This window comes from Scophthalmus maximus, chromosome 20 (genome assembly GCF_022379125.1).
Source record: "Scophthalmus maximus strain ysfricsl-2021 chromosome 20, ASM2237912v1, whole genome shotgun sequence".
Classification (NCBI taxonomy): domain Eukaryota; kingdom Metazoa; phylum Chordata; class Actinopteri; order Pleuronectiformes; family Scophthalmidae; genus Scophthalmus; species Scophthalmus maximus.
Genome location: NC_061534.1, coordinates 15,340,515 through 15,359,110, shown reverse-complemented (window position 1 = coordinate 15,359,110; position 18,596 = coordinate 15,340,515). Strand labels below are relative to the sequence as shown.

Below are 18,596 nucleotides of genomic sequence, written 5' to 3'. Positions count from 1 at the left end.
CAGGGAGCAGCAGCAGTACTGTATTGTAACAGTAGGCAATGTAAACGATAAAACAATTCAATGCATGTTCTACATTTGTGCATCAGGGGCTACACACAAAATACACCGTATGTTCTTAAATGAAATTAAATATTAAGAAAAAAGTGGGTAAATGCCAGGCCTAGATTCAATTCAATTAAAAATGAAAGTTTTTTTTAATTTAATTTTTTTTAATAAACTTGTTTTTGTCTTACAATTGCAGTCACTCGGCTGTAGGGGGTGCTAGAGCCCCCTCAGCACCCCTACATCCAGCCTACATGCACATTCTTGCGCATGTAGGCAGTTGCAGCATTATAAAACAAAGACAAAAATATATAGTTATGGATGTAGCTAGAGGTTAAATACTGGGACTCCTCACCAGTCAGTCAGAGCTGAAGAAGCCCGATGCTGCAGGGAGCACGTCGTCGAACACTAGACATAAATAGTTTATAACTTTGTTTTCACATATTAACAAATTTGTTCAAGTTGGCTGACTGAAATTCTGGTTTGATAGAAATGTCACATACTTGGATGAAAGCTGCAATTTCCTAGACATCCAATAAAGCCACCCTTTATATATTAATGGTTCCAGGCTGTCATCATTTTGTGCATAGTCTGGCATAATTGAAATACCGGGCTTTTAAAAATCAAATCAGTTGTCTCGGAAAAAGCTCGTCTCATTGCCTGGCTCATTATGGGCTGCACCACAGACTAAAATGCAGATATGAACAAATGACCTGCCTGACATTAACTCAGAGTTCCACTGCAAGGGATGATTTGATTGTCGTGGAAAGCATCGGTGTTCATATGCAGCATTTAATTGCACTGTTTTGCAACCTTTAAATTATAGCCCCCTCAGATGCTTTCAAAGTAGAAAAGTATAAGTGCTCACACACTCCATTAAAACAACAAGAGGCTCATGTGTCCCTCCTCATAGTTAATGCCTCCATTGGAAAGCATTTTTTTGTCACTTTCCAATACATAAATTATGGTTAGATTCTGAAATACTATATAAGGGCTTCACAAACAATTTCTATTGCAACCAGCAATAGCATGGCTGTCTGCCAAACTCGAGCATTAATGAGGGTTTGTCCATACCGCTAATGACATAGATATTAATCTTAAGAATGATGTGATCAGCTCTGTGTGTGTGAAACGCTTCCAGAAGATGTTGTCCAAACAAAATCCCTGAAATGTTCTGCTTTTTGATGAACACTGCCTCCCTGCATCTCCTCCCGGCGAATGGCAGATCTGTTTACTGCTGATAATCTTATCAGATTCAAATTTCAGTCATCATCCTGTCGCTGCAATTCTCATCTCTTTGATTAATCACCCCTCTATCTAATGAAAGCTAATCTAAGCCATCCACCCTCTCGTCTGCAGGGCTGAAGATCCGCGAGGTGATGATCAACGTGTCCCGTCAGCAGGTGGAGGACTTTCATGGCCCAGAGGATTACTGGTGTCTGTGTGTCGCCTGGAGTCACCTGGGAACCTCCAAGAGCCGCAAGGCAGCGGTGCGGATCGCCTGTAAGCAACTCAGTGTCATTTTGATGCCAGACTGACCTTATTGTCTCTGAAAAGGTTATTCCTCTTCAAATCAGCGATGTGATTTTGTAGACGACACCTTTCTTTATGTCCATGTACGTTTGTGCGACGAGAAAAGGTCACACATGAAACAAATCTGACTTTTAATGCGTAGGTTTAGGAGTCCCCCCTTGCTGGTGTTGTTGTTCTTTAATGCAGGCTGTTTATTCTCTTCCACAGACCTGAGGAAGAACTTTGAGCAGGACCCCCAAGGCACTGAGGTGCCTCTGAATGGCATGATTGTGTTGCACTGTCGTCCCCCAGAGGGAGTGCCTGTGGCTGAGGTGAGGGCTTCTCACACTTCAAACGGGTAACATTTTCTCCTGTGTTGCCCGGAGAGGAGCAGTCATCTGTCTGGTTTACTGACAGAATAACTCTGTTTTCATGCCACAATGTTTTGCTTCTCTCCAGCCACCGCAAATCGCAGACACATATGCACTGTTGTCTTCACCGGAGCAGCATCTGATGTGTTGAAGACACTGTTCATTTAGAGTCTCAGGCTCAGTCTGGTCAAGTTAAAGCACATTTATGCCACCCTCCTGTGCCAAAAGAGAAACATCCATTTCAAACGATGTAAACGTCACTGCCCACATACTTCCATGTGTCCTTTACATTGGCATGGTTCTTGAGCAAAAATCCAACAGGGGGCAGAGTCAAGAGATTCTGACACCAAAGCAGCTGTAGCATAGTGGGTTACACGGCTGACTTTGGTACAGTAGGTCGGTGTTTGATTCCGGATCATCCAATTGTGGGCCCTTAATGCCACCTGCCACTATGATTGTAAGTTGCTTGGACAAAAGGGTCGGACAAAAGAATGTAAAGAACAACAATAAACATGGGGACTGTGGAAACGGTTCTGATAATGTACTCTTAACCAAACGCGTCGCAAATTATTAGAGAGAGTAGATTACATACAAAGTCAATGCAAAGACCAGAGTAGAAGTGAAATTTGCATCATTCACTCCACTCACTCGAGTTGAAATATTTGAAGTTTAGCAAAATATTCGCATGACGAATTGTCATGTAAGCCATTAAGTGCCTGTGGCTGAGGTGAGGGCTTCTCACACTAGAGACTACCTACCACACTGTCGTCAGACGTCCTGACATTGTATAAGGAATGGCAGATGGGGCGTCGGTTAGCTCAGTGGGTCCCATGTACGGGGGCTTGAGTCCTCCTGCAGCAGCCGCAGGTTCGTCTCCGACCCGGCCCTTTGCTGCAGCTCTTCCCCCTCTCTCTCTCCCCCCTTCACGCTATATACTGTCCTGTCTAAAAAAGGCCCCAAAAAATATTTTAAAAAAGAAATACTGGACAAAATCATTTTCGATGTGGGCACCCCGACATCTTTGACATGAGTTGCTATTTGTATCGTGACTGGGCGAAGAAGGAGATGGCTTGGCAGAAAGTGAGCGAGGAATTTGAACACCCCCAGATTTACCCCCAGTTAGCACAACCGCTTTGTGTGGATTTCCCATCAGCATTCCTGTCTTCCTTTATTTCATTCAACAGTTCATGTTAATGTGTTTGTGTGTGTGTGTTTTGTGTGTGCGCGTGCATGTGCGCGTCGGAGAAAGTGGTAGGAAGAACAGGCAAATATTTTCATGGGTTGTGTTTATTTGCAAATAAGCAATACATGATCCTGTGGCCAAAATAGCGCAAGGAACGCAAAGCGAATTTAGGTAGGTGTAAAGACAGCATAAGACAGATGGAAAGGCAGCCACATTGTAAACACCGGTGGCAGTAATGTTTCTAATAAATGAGCCTGTACAGTGATCATTCATATCCTGGCAATAATAACTGTCAATGTATAACACTATTTTCTCTGTTTCTATGTTCTGTAAAAGAATGCACAGCTATGACTTATTAAGATATTATGTATTCATTACTATCATTCCTCCTCTCTCCTCTGAGCCGTGTGTGTGTGTGTGTGTGTGTGTGTGTGTGTGTGTGTGTGTGTGTGTGTGTGTGTGTGTGTGTGTGTGTGTGTGTGTGTGTGTGTGTGTGTGTGTGTGTGTGTGTGTGTGTGTGTGTGTGTGTGCGTGTGCATGTGCGGGGGTGCATGTGCCTGAAAGACATACCATTTTAATTTTTACTATGAATATAAAATGAGGCTCCCCGGACAGCGCTGGTTGAGTGGTGTGTGTCGTGCTGTGCTCTGATGTTGTGTGCCTTCATTTGGAAGCACCAAAGGAAGATATGTCAATACCAAAGCCGGTGTGCCCGAGCATCTGAAGCTTTGCATTTACTTAAAGGCACAATCCGTGAGCCATGCTGAAACAAAATGACAGCCCTACCAGCAAATGTCAAAGCACAGGAGCGGAACCCTGCTGCTGCTCGTAAAATTCACTGACAGGTCCTTACATGCACTGACTAATAGGTTATTGATATTTCATGATACTAATGGTTTAAGTTTTGTTTACATCGGTAATTTAAATGCTTCGGTAAAAGAGAGTATATCATATATTTTTTAAATAGGCTCAGTTGAGGAATAACGTTGTATTTTAATCCTCAAAGCCAAACTTCTTCACGGAATTCTGAACAGAATTACTGGGACACTGACCCATTTTTCACCAGTCTGGCTCTTTTCCAGCACATTGGATTTGAAATGAAACAATGACCGAGGTCACAGAAGTAACGTTAGGGCTATTTTAGGTCATTCCCATCCAACTTGGGAGACGTTCTTGTATTCTGTCTTTGCTGTCATACCTAGACCATTTCTAATACTCTATCTATCTCAGCTCCATATACTGAAATTAAAGTATTGGTCTGGATGAGCCTACTAACTTGAAGTGTGAAGTATTTACGTGTTTATTGTGGCGTCTAATGTTACAATGACTCTCTCATTTGATAAACATCTCCAAAGTTGAATCTACTGTAAAAATGAGTTTTGGAAAAATAAAACTGTATCTATCTAGTTCACGCAATCTAACTAAATGCCACAAAACAGTATACTGATCCCGATACAGTATCAGAAATGCCTCTTGAGTTTCACCCACTTCGTCATCACCGCTCCAAAACAGCAGTTGCACTGTACTGCCACTGTCAAGTATTGTTTATGGAGCAGCGAAGAAGAAGGGATTTCTGGTGCAGCATTAGCCAGAGCTAGTGAAAATGTCAGAAATTAAGCAATGTTTCACACTGGAGTCCCACAAGTTAAACGGCGACATAGTATTGTTGTTTATACTGTTACTGTAAACATACAGACTAAACATACAGACTTAATTTATTTTTCTAAATTGTGGCTACACGTCAACTGTTTTTTAAAGGAATAAGTATTTTAGATTTATTTAGTTTTGAAGTTGCTTTCCACTATTACTTTGCTGTATTAAACAGGTCTCTCATTTTTTAGCTGTGGCTGCACTTTAACAGCAATTTAAAGGAAGTGATTGTTTATATTCCTGGAATAATTTAATTGTGTTCGTTTTCAGTAACTTATTATCTGTATGAATCTGTTTTTTCAAAGGGTTTAACCTGAGCCAGTCCAAACAACAATGATAATATCATTACATCTATACAGAGTTAGTAGTAAACAGCTGTTAAAATATCTTGAAAGAGTTTTGTTGTCCTGTGGCATCTTATATCCCTTGTGAGGGAAATGTTTAATGCAATGCTATATCACAAGGTTTAGATGCAAACATCTGCTCAAGTTTTTGGGTTTTTTAGTTTATTTGCTGATATTGTTGTAGCATTCCCTTTTTTAAATGAATCACATCTTTCAGTACACAGTCAAGGCATCAAAGGAGTTTTAAAGGACCAAACCGTGTAATGTTCTTGATTTGCCGGGTTTGTCAGCTGACCTTAGATCAGTAAAAATGTGTATGTGTCTTTCTTGCTAAATGCCACAGTGAAGCCAAAAAGCCCCTGATACAAGTGGGAAGTTAACAAGCCCGAAGATGTCTGCAGCACAGACCCTGGCACAGCATCACTGGGGATGCTCCAGTTTGCAGCCTTCAGACAGTCTTAGATATTACAGGCTTTTTTAGCAGACATTACGTACAGTACGATCACTTATGTTAATCCCTTTAAATTGGAGGACTGAATTAGAAGGGCTACACTTCAACTTTATTTTATATTCGAGCTGAAAGTCCGAACCATGTGTGGGTATATGCGAAATTCATATTCCTTAAACATTTCTTCAGCCGACTGCGCTTCTGTATTGTTTAATGAAACACTTGATGTCCAAAAAAAGTGTAGTTTTGGGCTTTAATGCCACTTAAAGATCCTTCCATAGTACACAAAAAGCATGTATAACTGTGTGTGCGTGTGCATGTGTGTGTGTGTGTGTGTGTCTGTGTGTGTGTGTGATGAATGATTCAGCTCACACAAATGGAGCATCGGTGTACCGCCAGTCTCCCCAAAGCATTGTGGTCATCAAATAGGCAACTCCTCATGCATTCATTAATGTGACTCTGGCTAACAAAGAGAATGGTAATAGTAAATAATGCAGGGACAAATCCAGCTCCTTCTAGTATACGACCTGCGCTAGGGGGAAAAAAATATATCCATATCCAGAGTTGGAGACGATGGCGTCTGTGCTTTTTTTCTTTTCGTGACTTTAGGCATAGCTGAGAGGTTAAAGCCTTTTTTTGTAATCGGCACTGTGAAATTTGTCTCGGCGAGAAGGCTCGGCTCAACTACAGTTTAAGGAATTTAAGGAATTGAGGTCACAATGCAATGTGATCTGTTGAACTGAATTTGTATTCCAAGGCACATCTATTTTGGTCATGACATTTATTTGAATCTTTGCTGCGATTTGCAACACATCCTGATGGAAATGAATACTTGGGATGTTGGCAAAAAAAAAAGCAAAAGTTAATTTTTGGAGGTGACAGTAAATGTTCAGTTGACAACATGAAAAATGGAAATGAGTTCCAACTTCGCTTGTGTTCAAAGACATAAACACTGTGCAGCCGACTTTACAGCTTGAAATCCACTTATGTTGCTTCTCTGTTCATGTTCTCAGAGGCAGCGGTAACAGTGCGCGAGCAAAAGAACTTTATCCGCATCTAAGCCACCGGGAGTTTACTGGGCTGCTGTGTAGGATGTTAATGAAAATCTGAGAACGCCATATTATCTCTCCCTGCAGTGATAGTGGCAAATAATCTGTGCACATTGTAAGCCAGACCACAGAGTAAAACAGCTTAAGCCTTTATTGGGTTGTATGTTGAGATGGCCAAATCTTCTCAGTTGTCTCCACTTCTTAAAAAAGGAGAAAGTAGTTTATAATATGCATTGTAAGGTTAATGTTATTACACTGTTGGCTCTGACTGAAGGAGAAAAACATAGCTGTCCTTTCCTTTAAAACGTTTGCATTTAAATTAATAGACACGCTGGAAATCAAAAACCACCGGAGAAGAGAGTTCATGGCTATAATAATGAATTGATAATAAAAGCAGCCCTGAGAAAACAAGCGCCATCAGAAATCAAGAGGCGTAGCTTTCTGAATAAAAAAAATGAATTCTCGATTTCCAGAATCTCCAGCAGCAAAAAGGACCATAAAGACTTTGCGGATCACAGATATTGAAAAAGCATGAGGGCTGACCATGCAAGGTATATGTGGAGTTACTTTTCTTACATGTTTACTGTATATGTTGCAGATTTTTGAATGTTTCATGAACTTGATTTGCATCAGCTTCAAATGCGAAAATCCTTGTATTGTTAGATACAGCACCCAGAGACAACTGCTGACAAAAAAAAGTCTGCAGCCGACTCCGGTCCTAAGGTTACTCCAATGACCTCCAGTCTGAATTTTTGCCGTTCAATTCTTATTTTAAGCAAAGCAAGACATAAACGATACAGGATGTTTCTAATCATGACAGAAAGGCAACAGCAGGATTTTTCGCCCCCAAATAACTAGAATGGTGTTCAGTAGAGTGCATACAGTACCTCTCCGAATGCCCAACAGTCCCCTCAAATTCAATCAAGCCACACCAAATTGCACTAACTAAGAGATATCAGTCCCCTAAATATGCCTGAGCGTTTTCATAAAGATCCATGTATTATTTGATTCAATTTCCCTGGGAAATATGTGAAAATGTAAAAAAAAAAAAACAGGATCTGCCCCTTTTCACAGATCCTTGCCAAAATTGAAATGGGTTCTTTTTTTGCCCATTTCACATCCATCCACCGAGTTTTGGGGAAAGCCATTCATTAGTTTTTGTGTAATCCTGCTGACAAACAAAAAGCCAGGGGAGAAAACACAACCTCCTTGAACAGGTAAAAAAAAAAAAATGGAAGCTTTGCAAAGTGTCTGAACGGGAAGAGTTTCACACTCACAAATGTACCCAAACAAATGAGGTGTTATGAATATGAAATACCTGATTTAGAAGGTATTTGCCACAACCCAGGCAGTGACTGCTTCATGCAGCTGTAGAAGGAGACAATAGGTACCCTGAGCCACCTATTATCTGGCCCTCTTAAAATGCCATCCGAGCCGTATCCATAGATTTTTGCCAGCTCTCAAAGTGTAAAACTTAACTGTGGCTGGCTTTTAGAAGTTTAATGGTGGAGAGAAGAAAAGGTTTCCTTTTTTACAATCATTTGCTCCACATTCACTGCCCAAGTATTCTTTACCAAGTGTAATTAATCATCGGGCCTCTCATCCAAAGTCATTTGAAGTGCTTAAAATGTAATTATTCAGTGATAAACATAACATTTCCAGAGACGGTGTGGAGATAAACCAAGGACATGACAAGGGTTTCAGCCACCCCCGCCGCTAGAATATGCTGCTGTCAGGTTTGGAGGGCTCATTTGTTTAATGTGATTTCATGAAAGTCATTGTTGCATTGAGAAAAGGCCACACATGGCTGAGGGAAGTTACCGGGGCTACAGGCACAAGGGGGAGTGAGAGGAGGACGGTGCTCAAAACTCGACCTTAATTGAATCAGATGGAACAAAACCTACTGCAATGCTTTGTAATTGTCTTCATGTCGCCTTCACTTCCTATTTAAATAATTGTAAATGTAGGTCATTTCCTGTGATAGTGATTGAGAACTTAAGCCTTATGCAGGGAGGAATGGAAATTACTTATATACTTTTCTTTTTGTGGGGGGGGTGTGAATTTAAGATATACCTTTTCCGCTAATAAACACACAGTCTGCCTGACCTGTCTGCTCTCTCTCTCATCTCAACATCTTCCAACAGCTTGAAGCTGAATCAGAAAGATGAAACTGACGCATGGTACGGGGCTCCCCTGCTGAACATCTGATTCTGCCCTCAGTATATCATGACTTCATTCTATTTGCTCTCCTTCCCCTGGCTGGGAATTGAACTGCTACGAAACAAGACAAATTTCACGAGGAAGAAGTTCGGGGGGGGACACTGCTTGGAGAGCAGACTTCAGTTTAACTGCTGTTTGAAGGTTAACGTTGTGACCTTGACGGCACACCGCCACCAGCACACTGCCTGTAAGGCCTGATGGGCTGGTTTAGGTGAGGCGTAGTTCACCACTGGTTGCTGCTATCTAAGTGGAACAAATTTGCCAATTAAGCAAATCCGTCTCCTGTCCTCCCCAGGCGATGGCTTATCAGGCTCATTTGAGTCTGTCCTGTCTCAGCCTTCTCATCAGCATGTGCATCTCTCTATCGCTTTCCCCCAAAGGGGGGACTCCAGGTCCAACGCAGCATGCAAATCGCACTCTGGGTGTATACCCCTCGTGCAGCGAACAGTGGAAAAGAGAAAAGGAGGGACGGAGGGAGAGACATTAATCAAAGCAAAAACAGGAGTCTGAAAAACGGACCACAGGACAAGACGATTAGTTTAATTTGCTTCATCTAAAAATTCCCCGTGATAAAGGCCCCCGCAAAATGAAGAGTCACCAAAGATGGTTCAAATTATATCTACTCCTGCGCTCACACACAGTGCATGGGCAATTATGTGGTCAGTTGCATTGAAGAAGACGATGGTTTTATTAAGTTACACCTTCCTTCTAATGTCTACTTTCATTTGTTCTTTTGCTCCAGTGTGTTTGATCTCCTGATGAAGGGACCGGCAACATAAGTCTTCCCACAAATGATATCAATCCTAGGGTTTGAAATGAGATATTACTTATGTTGTTTCAAAATACATTTTTCTTTTTTGAATGGCCATGAAAGCTAATTTAACAAATAAATGTATAATAATAATAATAAAAAATAATAATAATAATAATAATTATAAACTTAATTAAGATAGCACTGTTCAAAACACTTTTACAAGATGCTTTATAAGTTAAAAAAATAAGAATTGAAGGAGAACAAGTGGGAACAATCAAAAGGAGTTTGAAGATCACACAACATTAGACAGTACAGAATTATAAGAGTAAAAATCTTACAGACCATATGAGTAAGAACACAACAAAATGAAACATTTTAAAAGCCAGTCCCTGCAGCCGTTTCTTAGTCATGTAGCAAACAACTCAACCGCATTGCAAAGAGGCTGAGTGAGTAATCCTTAGTGAAGGGCAGATCGATGCCATGGTAACTGATACTTCAGTCCTCAAATTCAACTCACGTGTTATCAATACGGACAAAGAAGCATCGATTAGAAAATCCTTGTGTTTTTAACTGTGGCTGGCCAGTAATGGGAGACGCAATATGCTCTTTATGCCAAAGAAAAGACTCAGTGCTTGTCCCTCCACTGTCCTCCTAACTTTATATCCAGTGAAGCTGTTGAATTGGTAATAGCTCATGAGATCTAAGTCAGGTTTGAATTCAGATGAACCTATATCATTTGGTAATAATAATTTCTAAATACAATCCTATAAAGACAGAATAATATGAGACCAATATTACCACTTTTACATAAATACTTAGAAATTAGAAATACATAAAAAATTAAATTAGTGTGTAGCATGCGGTGTAATCTGAACTAAAACACACTCACACGCAGGTCAGGATGAACCTGCCAAAAAAAACCCTGAATATGCCGATTGGATGTGATTGATCCACGACAGATTAAGTAAACTGTGACTTTGCTTGCGTGAATGTAATCAAAAGTAAATTTGCTTTACCACTATTAGTAGTGACATTCATTAAGGCATCACAAACCATGCATTCAGCTCTTTGCACCACAATACATAATACAATACCAATATATTACTTTGGAAAATCCCAGTTAGTTCCAGGCAGTGAAAAACAGGTTTAAGTATAGGGCAAAGAGTATTGGGGGGGGGGGGGGGGGGGATCCATTAAGTGCTTCACATCTAAGAGCAGCAAAAGGGAGGAAAGTTAGAAGGGGTTTTTTGTTTTGTTTTATTTTTTTCAAAACCTCCTATAGCAAGTCTGTAGGCTGATAAAGAATCCCTCAATTAGAACAGTAAAAGAACTCAATTGCATCAAGATAAAGTGATCGGTGGCCATTTAGTGATAATTTCTTGATACACAGTATTTAAAGTATATGAGTATTTTGTTGTCAGATTCTTTCTAAATATTATTGTTAAGGTTTAATTATTAGCCATGAACTTGTGACCCAGTGTCATATTGGCTTATATCATATCTGATGCTGCCAACATTAAATGTAAATTTGGTGTCAGGGCTTAAAGATACAGGCGGTATCCATTCATTTACCCTGATTCCAGACATCTCATTTCACAGGTATCTTTGATAATTTTTCATTACTGTATTGCATAATTTATTAGCCGGGACGATGGCAAGGCACCTTCAATATAATTTAACGGCATTCACTTCCTCTACAATATAAACTATAAAACTACTGCGATGATTCTTTTAATGTTCATTTTTCCTTTGGACCTCGTCAGCTAGTGTTGATTTCACTATGGTGTAATAAGGCATTGTTGTGTATGGTAAGATATTCCTGTTATTGTGTCCACTGTATTACTCATACAATGTGTGTCACACAAATTTCAATGCACTGTTGTGGTGGTGCATTGTGAATGAGGAAACATTTTCTGCATTGCTGTAATGATTAGTGTTATTACTGCTGAGGTATAGACAATAGATGCAAGTTTATCCAACTAGTTATTATTAATTGCTACATTGTGATAGAAATTAGATTTTTGAGTTGAAAAATATGTTATGTAATATAGTGTAGACCATCTCTTTCAGTTATTGCTTCGGGCAATGAGTGTTTTCGAGAATATATGTAATTTCAACAAAATAATAGTTCAATCTTGGTACCTTCAAAGTTACATTTTGGTGCTACTCTATTAATATGTCTCCCATCTGGATATGCGGGAGATAAATAAGGGTTGTGTGGAAGTAGGGTGCTTGATATACAATATTTGCAGTATGAATCTTCCTCTGAATGTAATCTGTTGCTTTTATTTGACCGCAACTTGTCAGGGGGTTCAAAAAGTCAGCTCTCGGTTCATTATCAGCACTGCATCTAAAGGCTGTGTCTCCTGGTGACATTAGAGATTCCACTGATGTGGAGTCATTACAAATGATAGACTATGTATGACCCTGGTGAAACAAACAACAGAGCTTGCCTCTGTCATCCTGTCCTCCAGAAGAGGCTGCAGGATTTTCAGAGAGGGTGATAAAGCACAAGCAAGCTACTTGTCAAGGTTACTTCCCTACTTCAAAGAAAGTAGATGGGGCTGCAGTCTGTTTTAGTGCATATATGTTGAACAATCAGAGGAACAGCAACTGTAAACCAGGCCTTGCTCTATGTTTAAAAGAATATGTAACCTTGATCGATAGATGGATGGATAGACAGACAGACAGAGCAAATGCATGAAAGCAAAATAACAATTGTTTGACAAAACATGAGATTTTAAATGATTAAAGTAAAGATTTTGCACCATTTCTCCATCATGGCAGGTTGGAACTGACTGCCTCCATAGTTGAGTAGATTGATGTGAGCAGCTGTGGAGAATATAATAATACATCATGGACAACAACACAGAGGTTGATTCGACATTGAATGCGTGAAAGGGGAAATATAATGAAATGGACTGATCAAATGACCAATGCCACAACCACCAAAAGCTGCGGAGTGAAATGATGAAAAAAAAAAAGTTGAATTAAAGGCGCATGATGAAATACTTCTTGAGCCATCAAAAGGAGTGTGTATGTGTGTGTGGGGGGGGGGAGAAGAAAAGCTTGTGACAACATGACTCCTGATTTATTGATTCCCCAGTTCAATTTTTTCATCCATGGTGCTTCGAAAGAGCAAAGCAATCTCTGAGTTTGTTGGCTGTTGTTACATTCCCCTGGCGAATGGACACTCCACACAAACACACGCACGCACACACACACTGGAGTACAGACATATGGAGCTCCCAGTGGGGCGGAGTTTTTAATCCTCAAATACACTGCCATAAATCAAACCCCACTCCCTCATGCCACAGCTCGTCTCTCTCAATGAAATGCTCAAGCCAGTGGCACATTAATAGCAATTTACAGGGCCAGTCAGGCGAGGAGAGAAGCATCAACAGAGCGTCCTTTATTTTGTGATTCCTCATTACTTTCACTTACTACACAGCCACTGAATTGGCAACGGTAGAGGATGTGACCTACCTACTGCATCTCTCCCTCCATGTGGATGTCAGTCATGTTGTACTTTTCCCACTTGCCAGTATTATTAAGGTTAGCGAAGGGGCACATTCTCATTGCAAGACTATGCAATGAGAATGTGCCCCTTCGCTAACCTTAATAATACTTGCAAGGGTTTTCTATAATTTTGTCCACCCCACTAATATCACACTAGTTAGCTAATGTCACATTCATGTGCATGTCGGATCGTCCCATTTGCCCGCATAGGGAAGTCGCCCCAAAGGAATTTGGTGGGTCCATGTCCTATCAGAATTTGGAAATTGCATGGCGGCAACAAAGATAAAGTTTTGTATTTTATTTCTAAGGGTATTAAAACAACAAAAATATTCCTGTTTCTGCAATTTGTCTGAAACCACAAAGATATTGCTTACGAGGTCACTGTGTTTGGACAGGATCTAACAGTTACAACAACCTAACATAATTTTAAAAAGCAAAAATATATCATATGAAATATTTGAATTTGCGCCATTAGGAACCATCAAACTAAACTTCTATCTGCCATGTTTCTGCGAATACGACGTCACTGTCTTTCTGAGATTCTGAGCTGTTGAGAATTGTTCCTGGAGGTTACTTTAATACCCCAGCTGTCTGTAATTCATCATTGCCTTAATCTACAATAAAACAAACGTGACCATGGAAATGTAACTTGGTAAAACATAATCTATTTCACCCGTCACCCTTCTAAATGTGTTTATGTCCACTTGCAAACCTGTGGCCCGTTGAGTTGCTCATACTCGCACTCTGCTGTTTTCAGGTGGAATGGCTGAAAAACGACGAGCCTCTCAGCTCTGACGGTGTCATCGATACAAGAGGCGACCATAATCTCATCATTTCAGATGCTCGCCTGTCGGATTCGGGAAACTACACCTGCGTTGCCAGCAACATTGTGGCCAAAAGACGCAGCGCCACAGCCACGGTTGTAGTCTATGGTAAGAATGAAAGAAGAATGCATCTGGGGTTGGATTCTGTCTGTGGGTTTGCGGCACAAATGATCAAAACAACATCAAACCGCTCTCTCGGCTGCATCAAAATATAAGCTTGCTCCACAGAAGAAAGGCTGTCAAATTGGCCCCTAAAGCAAATTCCCCAAAGTCATTAATATAAAAAGCCCTGCTCGACCGCAGCGTGTGGCCTTTTCTCAGTCAAGAGTCTAATGAGCAAGTAATGGGCAAGTGATCCCTCATGTGTAAAAACAAGGAAACACCGGCACAATATTTACAAGGACTCAATTATTAATGATGGAAAGGCAGTGACGTGGGCTGTCACAACGCCCTGGCTTTTATCCGCCAGCACTGAACACCTTGTGTAAAACGCTTTGTGTAGCTGCAAGACAGACGCAAGCCAGCATTTTTATAGCCCTGCGGAGAGCCCTGCCGAGGGTAGGGAGACTAAGTGAAATTGTAATGTCAGACCAGCGCTACCTCCTTTCACGCTGGAGGAACACCTTGTTAATTGGAGTGTTTTGGTGCTCACTCTACTGACCTCTCATCCTGTAATTTCTTCTTCTGTTTTTTTCAGGGAGCACATTTAGCTTCTGTAGTTATACATCTGATTCTTTCCGACAGCCCATCGCTGTGGCCCATCAATCATTAATTTCCACAATGGTAATGAAGTCTCTGACAGGCCTAGTCTTCCCAATAGCACTCAATCATCCTGCATTATTTCTGGCGGCAAATCAGAAAAAGAAGTGTAGGAAAGGGAAGACAACATTGATCATTCTTCATTTAAAGACACCTCTGTGTTGTTGTTTTTTTCCAGACAAGACATTCATCGACTCCTGGAACTCCTGTGACGCAGACACACCCTGGCACTATTTTCCACCACAGGAAATACACTGTTGTGCACAAAATGTGGTCCACATTTACAATCTGTCCCTCTGTTTCCCTTTATCCTTGGGCACCCACAGTGAACGGAGGGTGGTCATCGTGGACAGACTGGTCCCCCTGTAATGTTCGCTGCGGCCGCGGCATGCAGAAGCGCTCCCGCACTTGCACAAACCCGGCTCCGCTCAACGGGGGAGGCTTTTGTGAGGGCATGTCGGTGCAGAAAAGCACCTGCAACACTCTGTGTCCAGGTAAGCAGGAGGACAGTCATCATGCTGTTAGTGTTTGTACATCTGCTCTAAAGCTTCATGTAGTAATCTAGAGATTTTGAAAATGTCCACCAACTTCACAGGTTCCAGGTAATAGTTCTGTTTATAGCCTGAACGGCAACTGACATTTGCAAGTAAAAATGTGATGCATTCAAGAAAACCAAAGATGTACCTAAATCCATGTACGTGCGTACATAACTGTATATCTTCTTTGTAAATATTAGAGATGTTCTGATACTAATACCAGTATCAGAAATTCCTCCGATATTCACGTAAAATGCCAGCTTGGGCGTCAGGGAGTACACTAATTTGTGTACCTATCCGATACCAAATCTTTGGTAGTTTTATCTAGTTTCACCCAGATAAAACTGCACTTCTTTTCCCGGAAATCACTTTTTCTTCGCTGCTCGAAAACAGCGGTTGCACTGGCAACTACTGTTTATAGAGTGATTTCCAGTAGTATAGCATTAGCCAGAGCAACCAGGGGTGCCAGCAATTTGACAATATTTCACGCTGGAAATATTACTTGTGGGACAAAGTAAAACTGTGACGTATACCGTGTTGTTTATACTGTTACTGTGAAAGATACAGACTTTTTAAAACTGTGCGTTCACGTTAACAGCTATTTAAAGACCCAACTAATCTATAATGAAATTTGTTGCCAACTATTTTTCTTATCGATTTTGATCGCCTCAATCGATTATTTGTATTGTCACACAATATTGATGTGAATGTAACAACACTGTGATTTGGTCTGCAAAATACCTGAAATGAACAGAAAGTAGCAACTGGGAGAAGGTCTAAATGCTTTGTAGTTAGCAGCAGTAGACCTTTGAAAAAACAGCGAATGGAGAAAAAATATATGGGAATTGGAGAGGGAGGTGAAAAAACCTGAGCGAGAGAAACAAACAGGGGAAGCTTAGGTTGTGAGAGGAAGAGCAAAGCAGCAGTTCCAGCTATCAAAACTACCATGTAATCTGCTTTGCCCAAGTGTTGTTGTTTTTTTCAAGACAAGACCAAATTTAATATTTCAATCACAGCAACGGTATAAAGGAGAAAGAAAAAAAAAAAAGGTAATCAGGAGAAGGCAGAGTGCACTCCTCCAAACATTATCTCCTTGCCAACAGCCTACTTCTGACGGATTCCTTTTCTGCATCTGAGTTTGAACATAAACAGGGTGCGTTTGGATTAGCACTAAGAAGGGAACTTTGAGAGCATTTGCAGGTGGAAAGGAGACTTGATGGAGTGTGGCATAGGCAATGTTCTTTATGTCTCCAAGTCTGCAGGGTGGCACAGTATTTTGGCTCCCCGAGCAAGGAAATGTTTTCCTAAATCCAATAGTGCAACACTTAAGTTGAAAGTATCAAGGTATCTATCAAATGAATTCGTTTTTATGTTACTTTTATTTAAGTCATGTCAGTAGGGCAAAAAAGGTTACAGCATAGCCCATGCAGGGCTCTCCTCCAGAAAGAATGTCAAAGTGCCCTTGAGCAAGACAATGAAACTTTTGTTCCCAAACATTTGTTTTTGTGTCTGGTCCCTCAGTCGATGGCAGCTGGGGCGAGTGGAGCGAGTGGTCATTGTGCAGTCCGAGCTGCGAGAGGCAGCGCAGCAGAGATTGCACGGCTCCGGAGCCCAAACATGGAGGACGGCTGTGTGACGGGGTGGCAGTGGCGACAGACAACTGCACCGGCGGCCTCTGCACACAGAGTGGGTGACGTCGGCCTCCTCTCTCCGCTGGTTTGACAATTAGAAAAAGATTGTTTAGCATCGTCACTGTCGGGCCCGTCGTGTTCAGGGGACTGTGTCATTATAGATCGACTGTTCATAATTTCTGGCAGTGTGGGCAAGATCACGATCGTCATCAGAATCGTGCTCATTACCGGGACACCCTCGTACATCTTCATTATTCTTCCTTCTCCTCATACATAACACACACTGTGCACAGGCATGTGTGAATACATAAGCAAAGATTAAATACGCAAGCGCATGTATTCGGAAAAAAGGTCCTGGAGAACTGTCAAATACTGATGTTTCTCTGTCTTTGCAGATCGAAAGTTGCTACATGAAGTTAAGCCTCAGGGTGAGTATATCTCCACGACATCCATTTTCTTACTGTTCCGTTATTTTAACAATATCAGTCTGCAACCATGCCCGGAAGAATTCTAAATTGTGTTTATATACATTGACCAAAGACAATACTTGACACTGCTTGGCTAGAGGCTGCCACTTATTTTCAGAGGGCTTCACTGCTGTTATTGAGTGTCATCATCACCATAATAAATGACTTCTTCGCGAGCTGTTTGTTTCAGCTTCTACTATTTGTCAGAGTAGAACAGTCACATAAAGTCCACGTTTGATGAGGAGAGTGCCAACACAATGTTTTCATCCAGTTGCCTGACACACCAAACCGATATAAGTGTATCAGTAGCCATTCAATTAATTCAGCATGGGAAAAATGGCAGTTGAGCCTGCAGGAAATCAGTGAGTTTACCCCCAGAGCAACTCTAACAATACTTAGATTTTACTGTTTGGGAAGTAGCCGTGGTGTAAGAGGAACACATTGCTGTGACAGGTGTGGTTCTGGGAAAATAACACTCTTCATGACTCATTGTGAATTCACTTAAAAAAGACATGCTGTAGTTGTAGATTTCCTGGAGGACAGGGCATATATCATGCATGAATAATGAGATCTGGTTCCTGTCAGGTACCGATTCCTACACAGCCTGTACCTTTACCAAATCACAAAACAGATTTCAGTGCTAGAGCTATTTACTGAAATAGTTGCGCTGCTTACAGGCAACATGAACATCACGGCACGTGCCTAGTTAACATTACACTGGACTCTGGTGACAACACTCTCTACATGGTTTTGAGAACAAGCAATATTAGGAGCTATGGTTGAGGCCGTGTTCTTGGGCCACAGCCAGCTAAGAGATCACGATGTGATAGGTTGTACACAGTTCTTCGTCGTTCTCAATAGCGGTTGCCAACCAGCGTAATAGGCGCATTATCGGCACCTTCTGCTCCGGAGTATTGCCTTTCCTCAGTGGCAGATATTGTTTTTAAAACCAATACATTGTTTGTTTTGACAGGTCAAAAAAAGTTGTCGTTTGATGTTAAATTTAGTGTACAACAACAACAAACCCTTACCCTTAACCCATAACCACAACCCTAACGTAACCAATTTAAACTCCGCATTTAAATGCTTTAAAAGTGTAAAATCAAAGAAAATATGTGAGATGTTACGCCGTTGCCCGCCATCTTTTGAATTCCAAGAGACGTGACTATATGCATGCGTAAGCAGTGAACCAATGAACAGGCTCATTCTTAAATAATAATAACAAATAACAACAATCCGCTTCTAGTGGATCTGTGGAGGTAGATATGTACGTAAATAGGGCTAGTA

The 18,596-nt window shown here is 41.1% G+C and overlaps 1 protein-coding gene across 1 annotated transcript in view; it reads left to right on the top strand.

Moving 5' to 3' along the window:
* The window catches only part of LOC118285218 (netrin receptor UNC5D), a 156,298-nt gene that overhangs the window by 112,044 nt on the left and 25,658 nt on the right, over nt 1-18,596 (top strand). The window contains exons 3-8 of the mRNA XM_035608714.2: nt 1,402-1,545; nt 1,783-1,886; nt 13,850-14,024; nt 15,002-15,169; nt 16,733-16,897; nt 17,238-17,270. Coding sequence (XP_035464607.2) covers nt 1,402-1,545; nt 1,783-1,886; nt 13,850-14,024; nt 15,002-15,169; nt 16,733-16,897; nt 17,238-17,270 — 789 coding nt within the window. The remainder of the gene's footprint in view (nt 1-1,401; nt 1,546-1,782; nt 1,887-13,849; nt 14,025-15,001; nt 15,170-16,732; nt 16,898-17,237; nt 17,271-18,596) is intronic.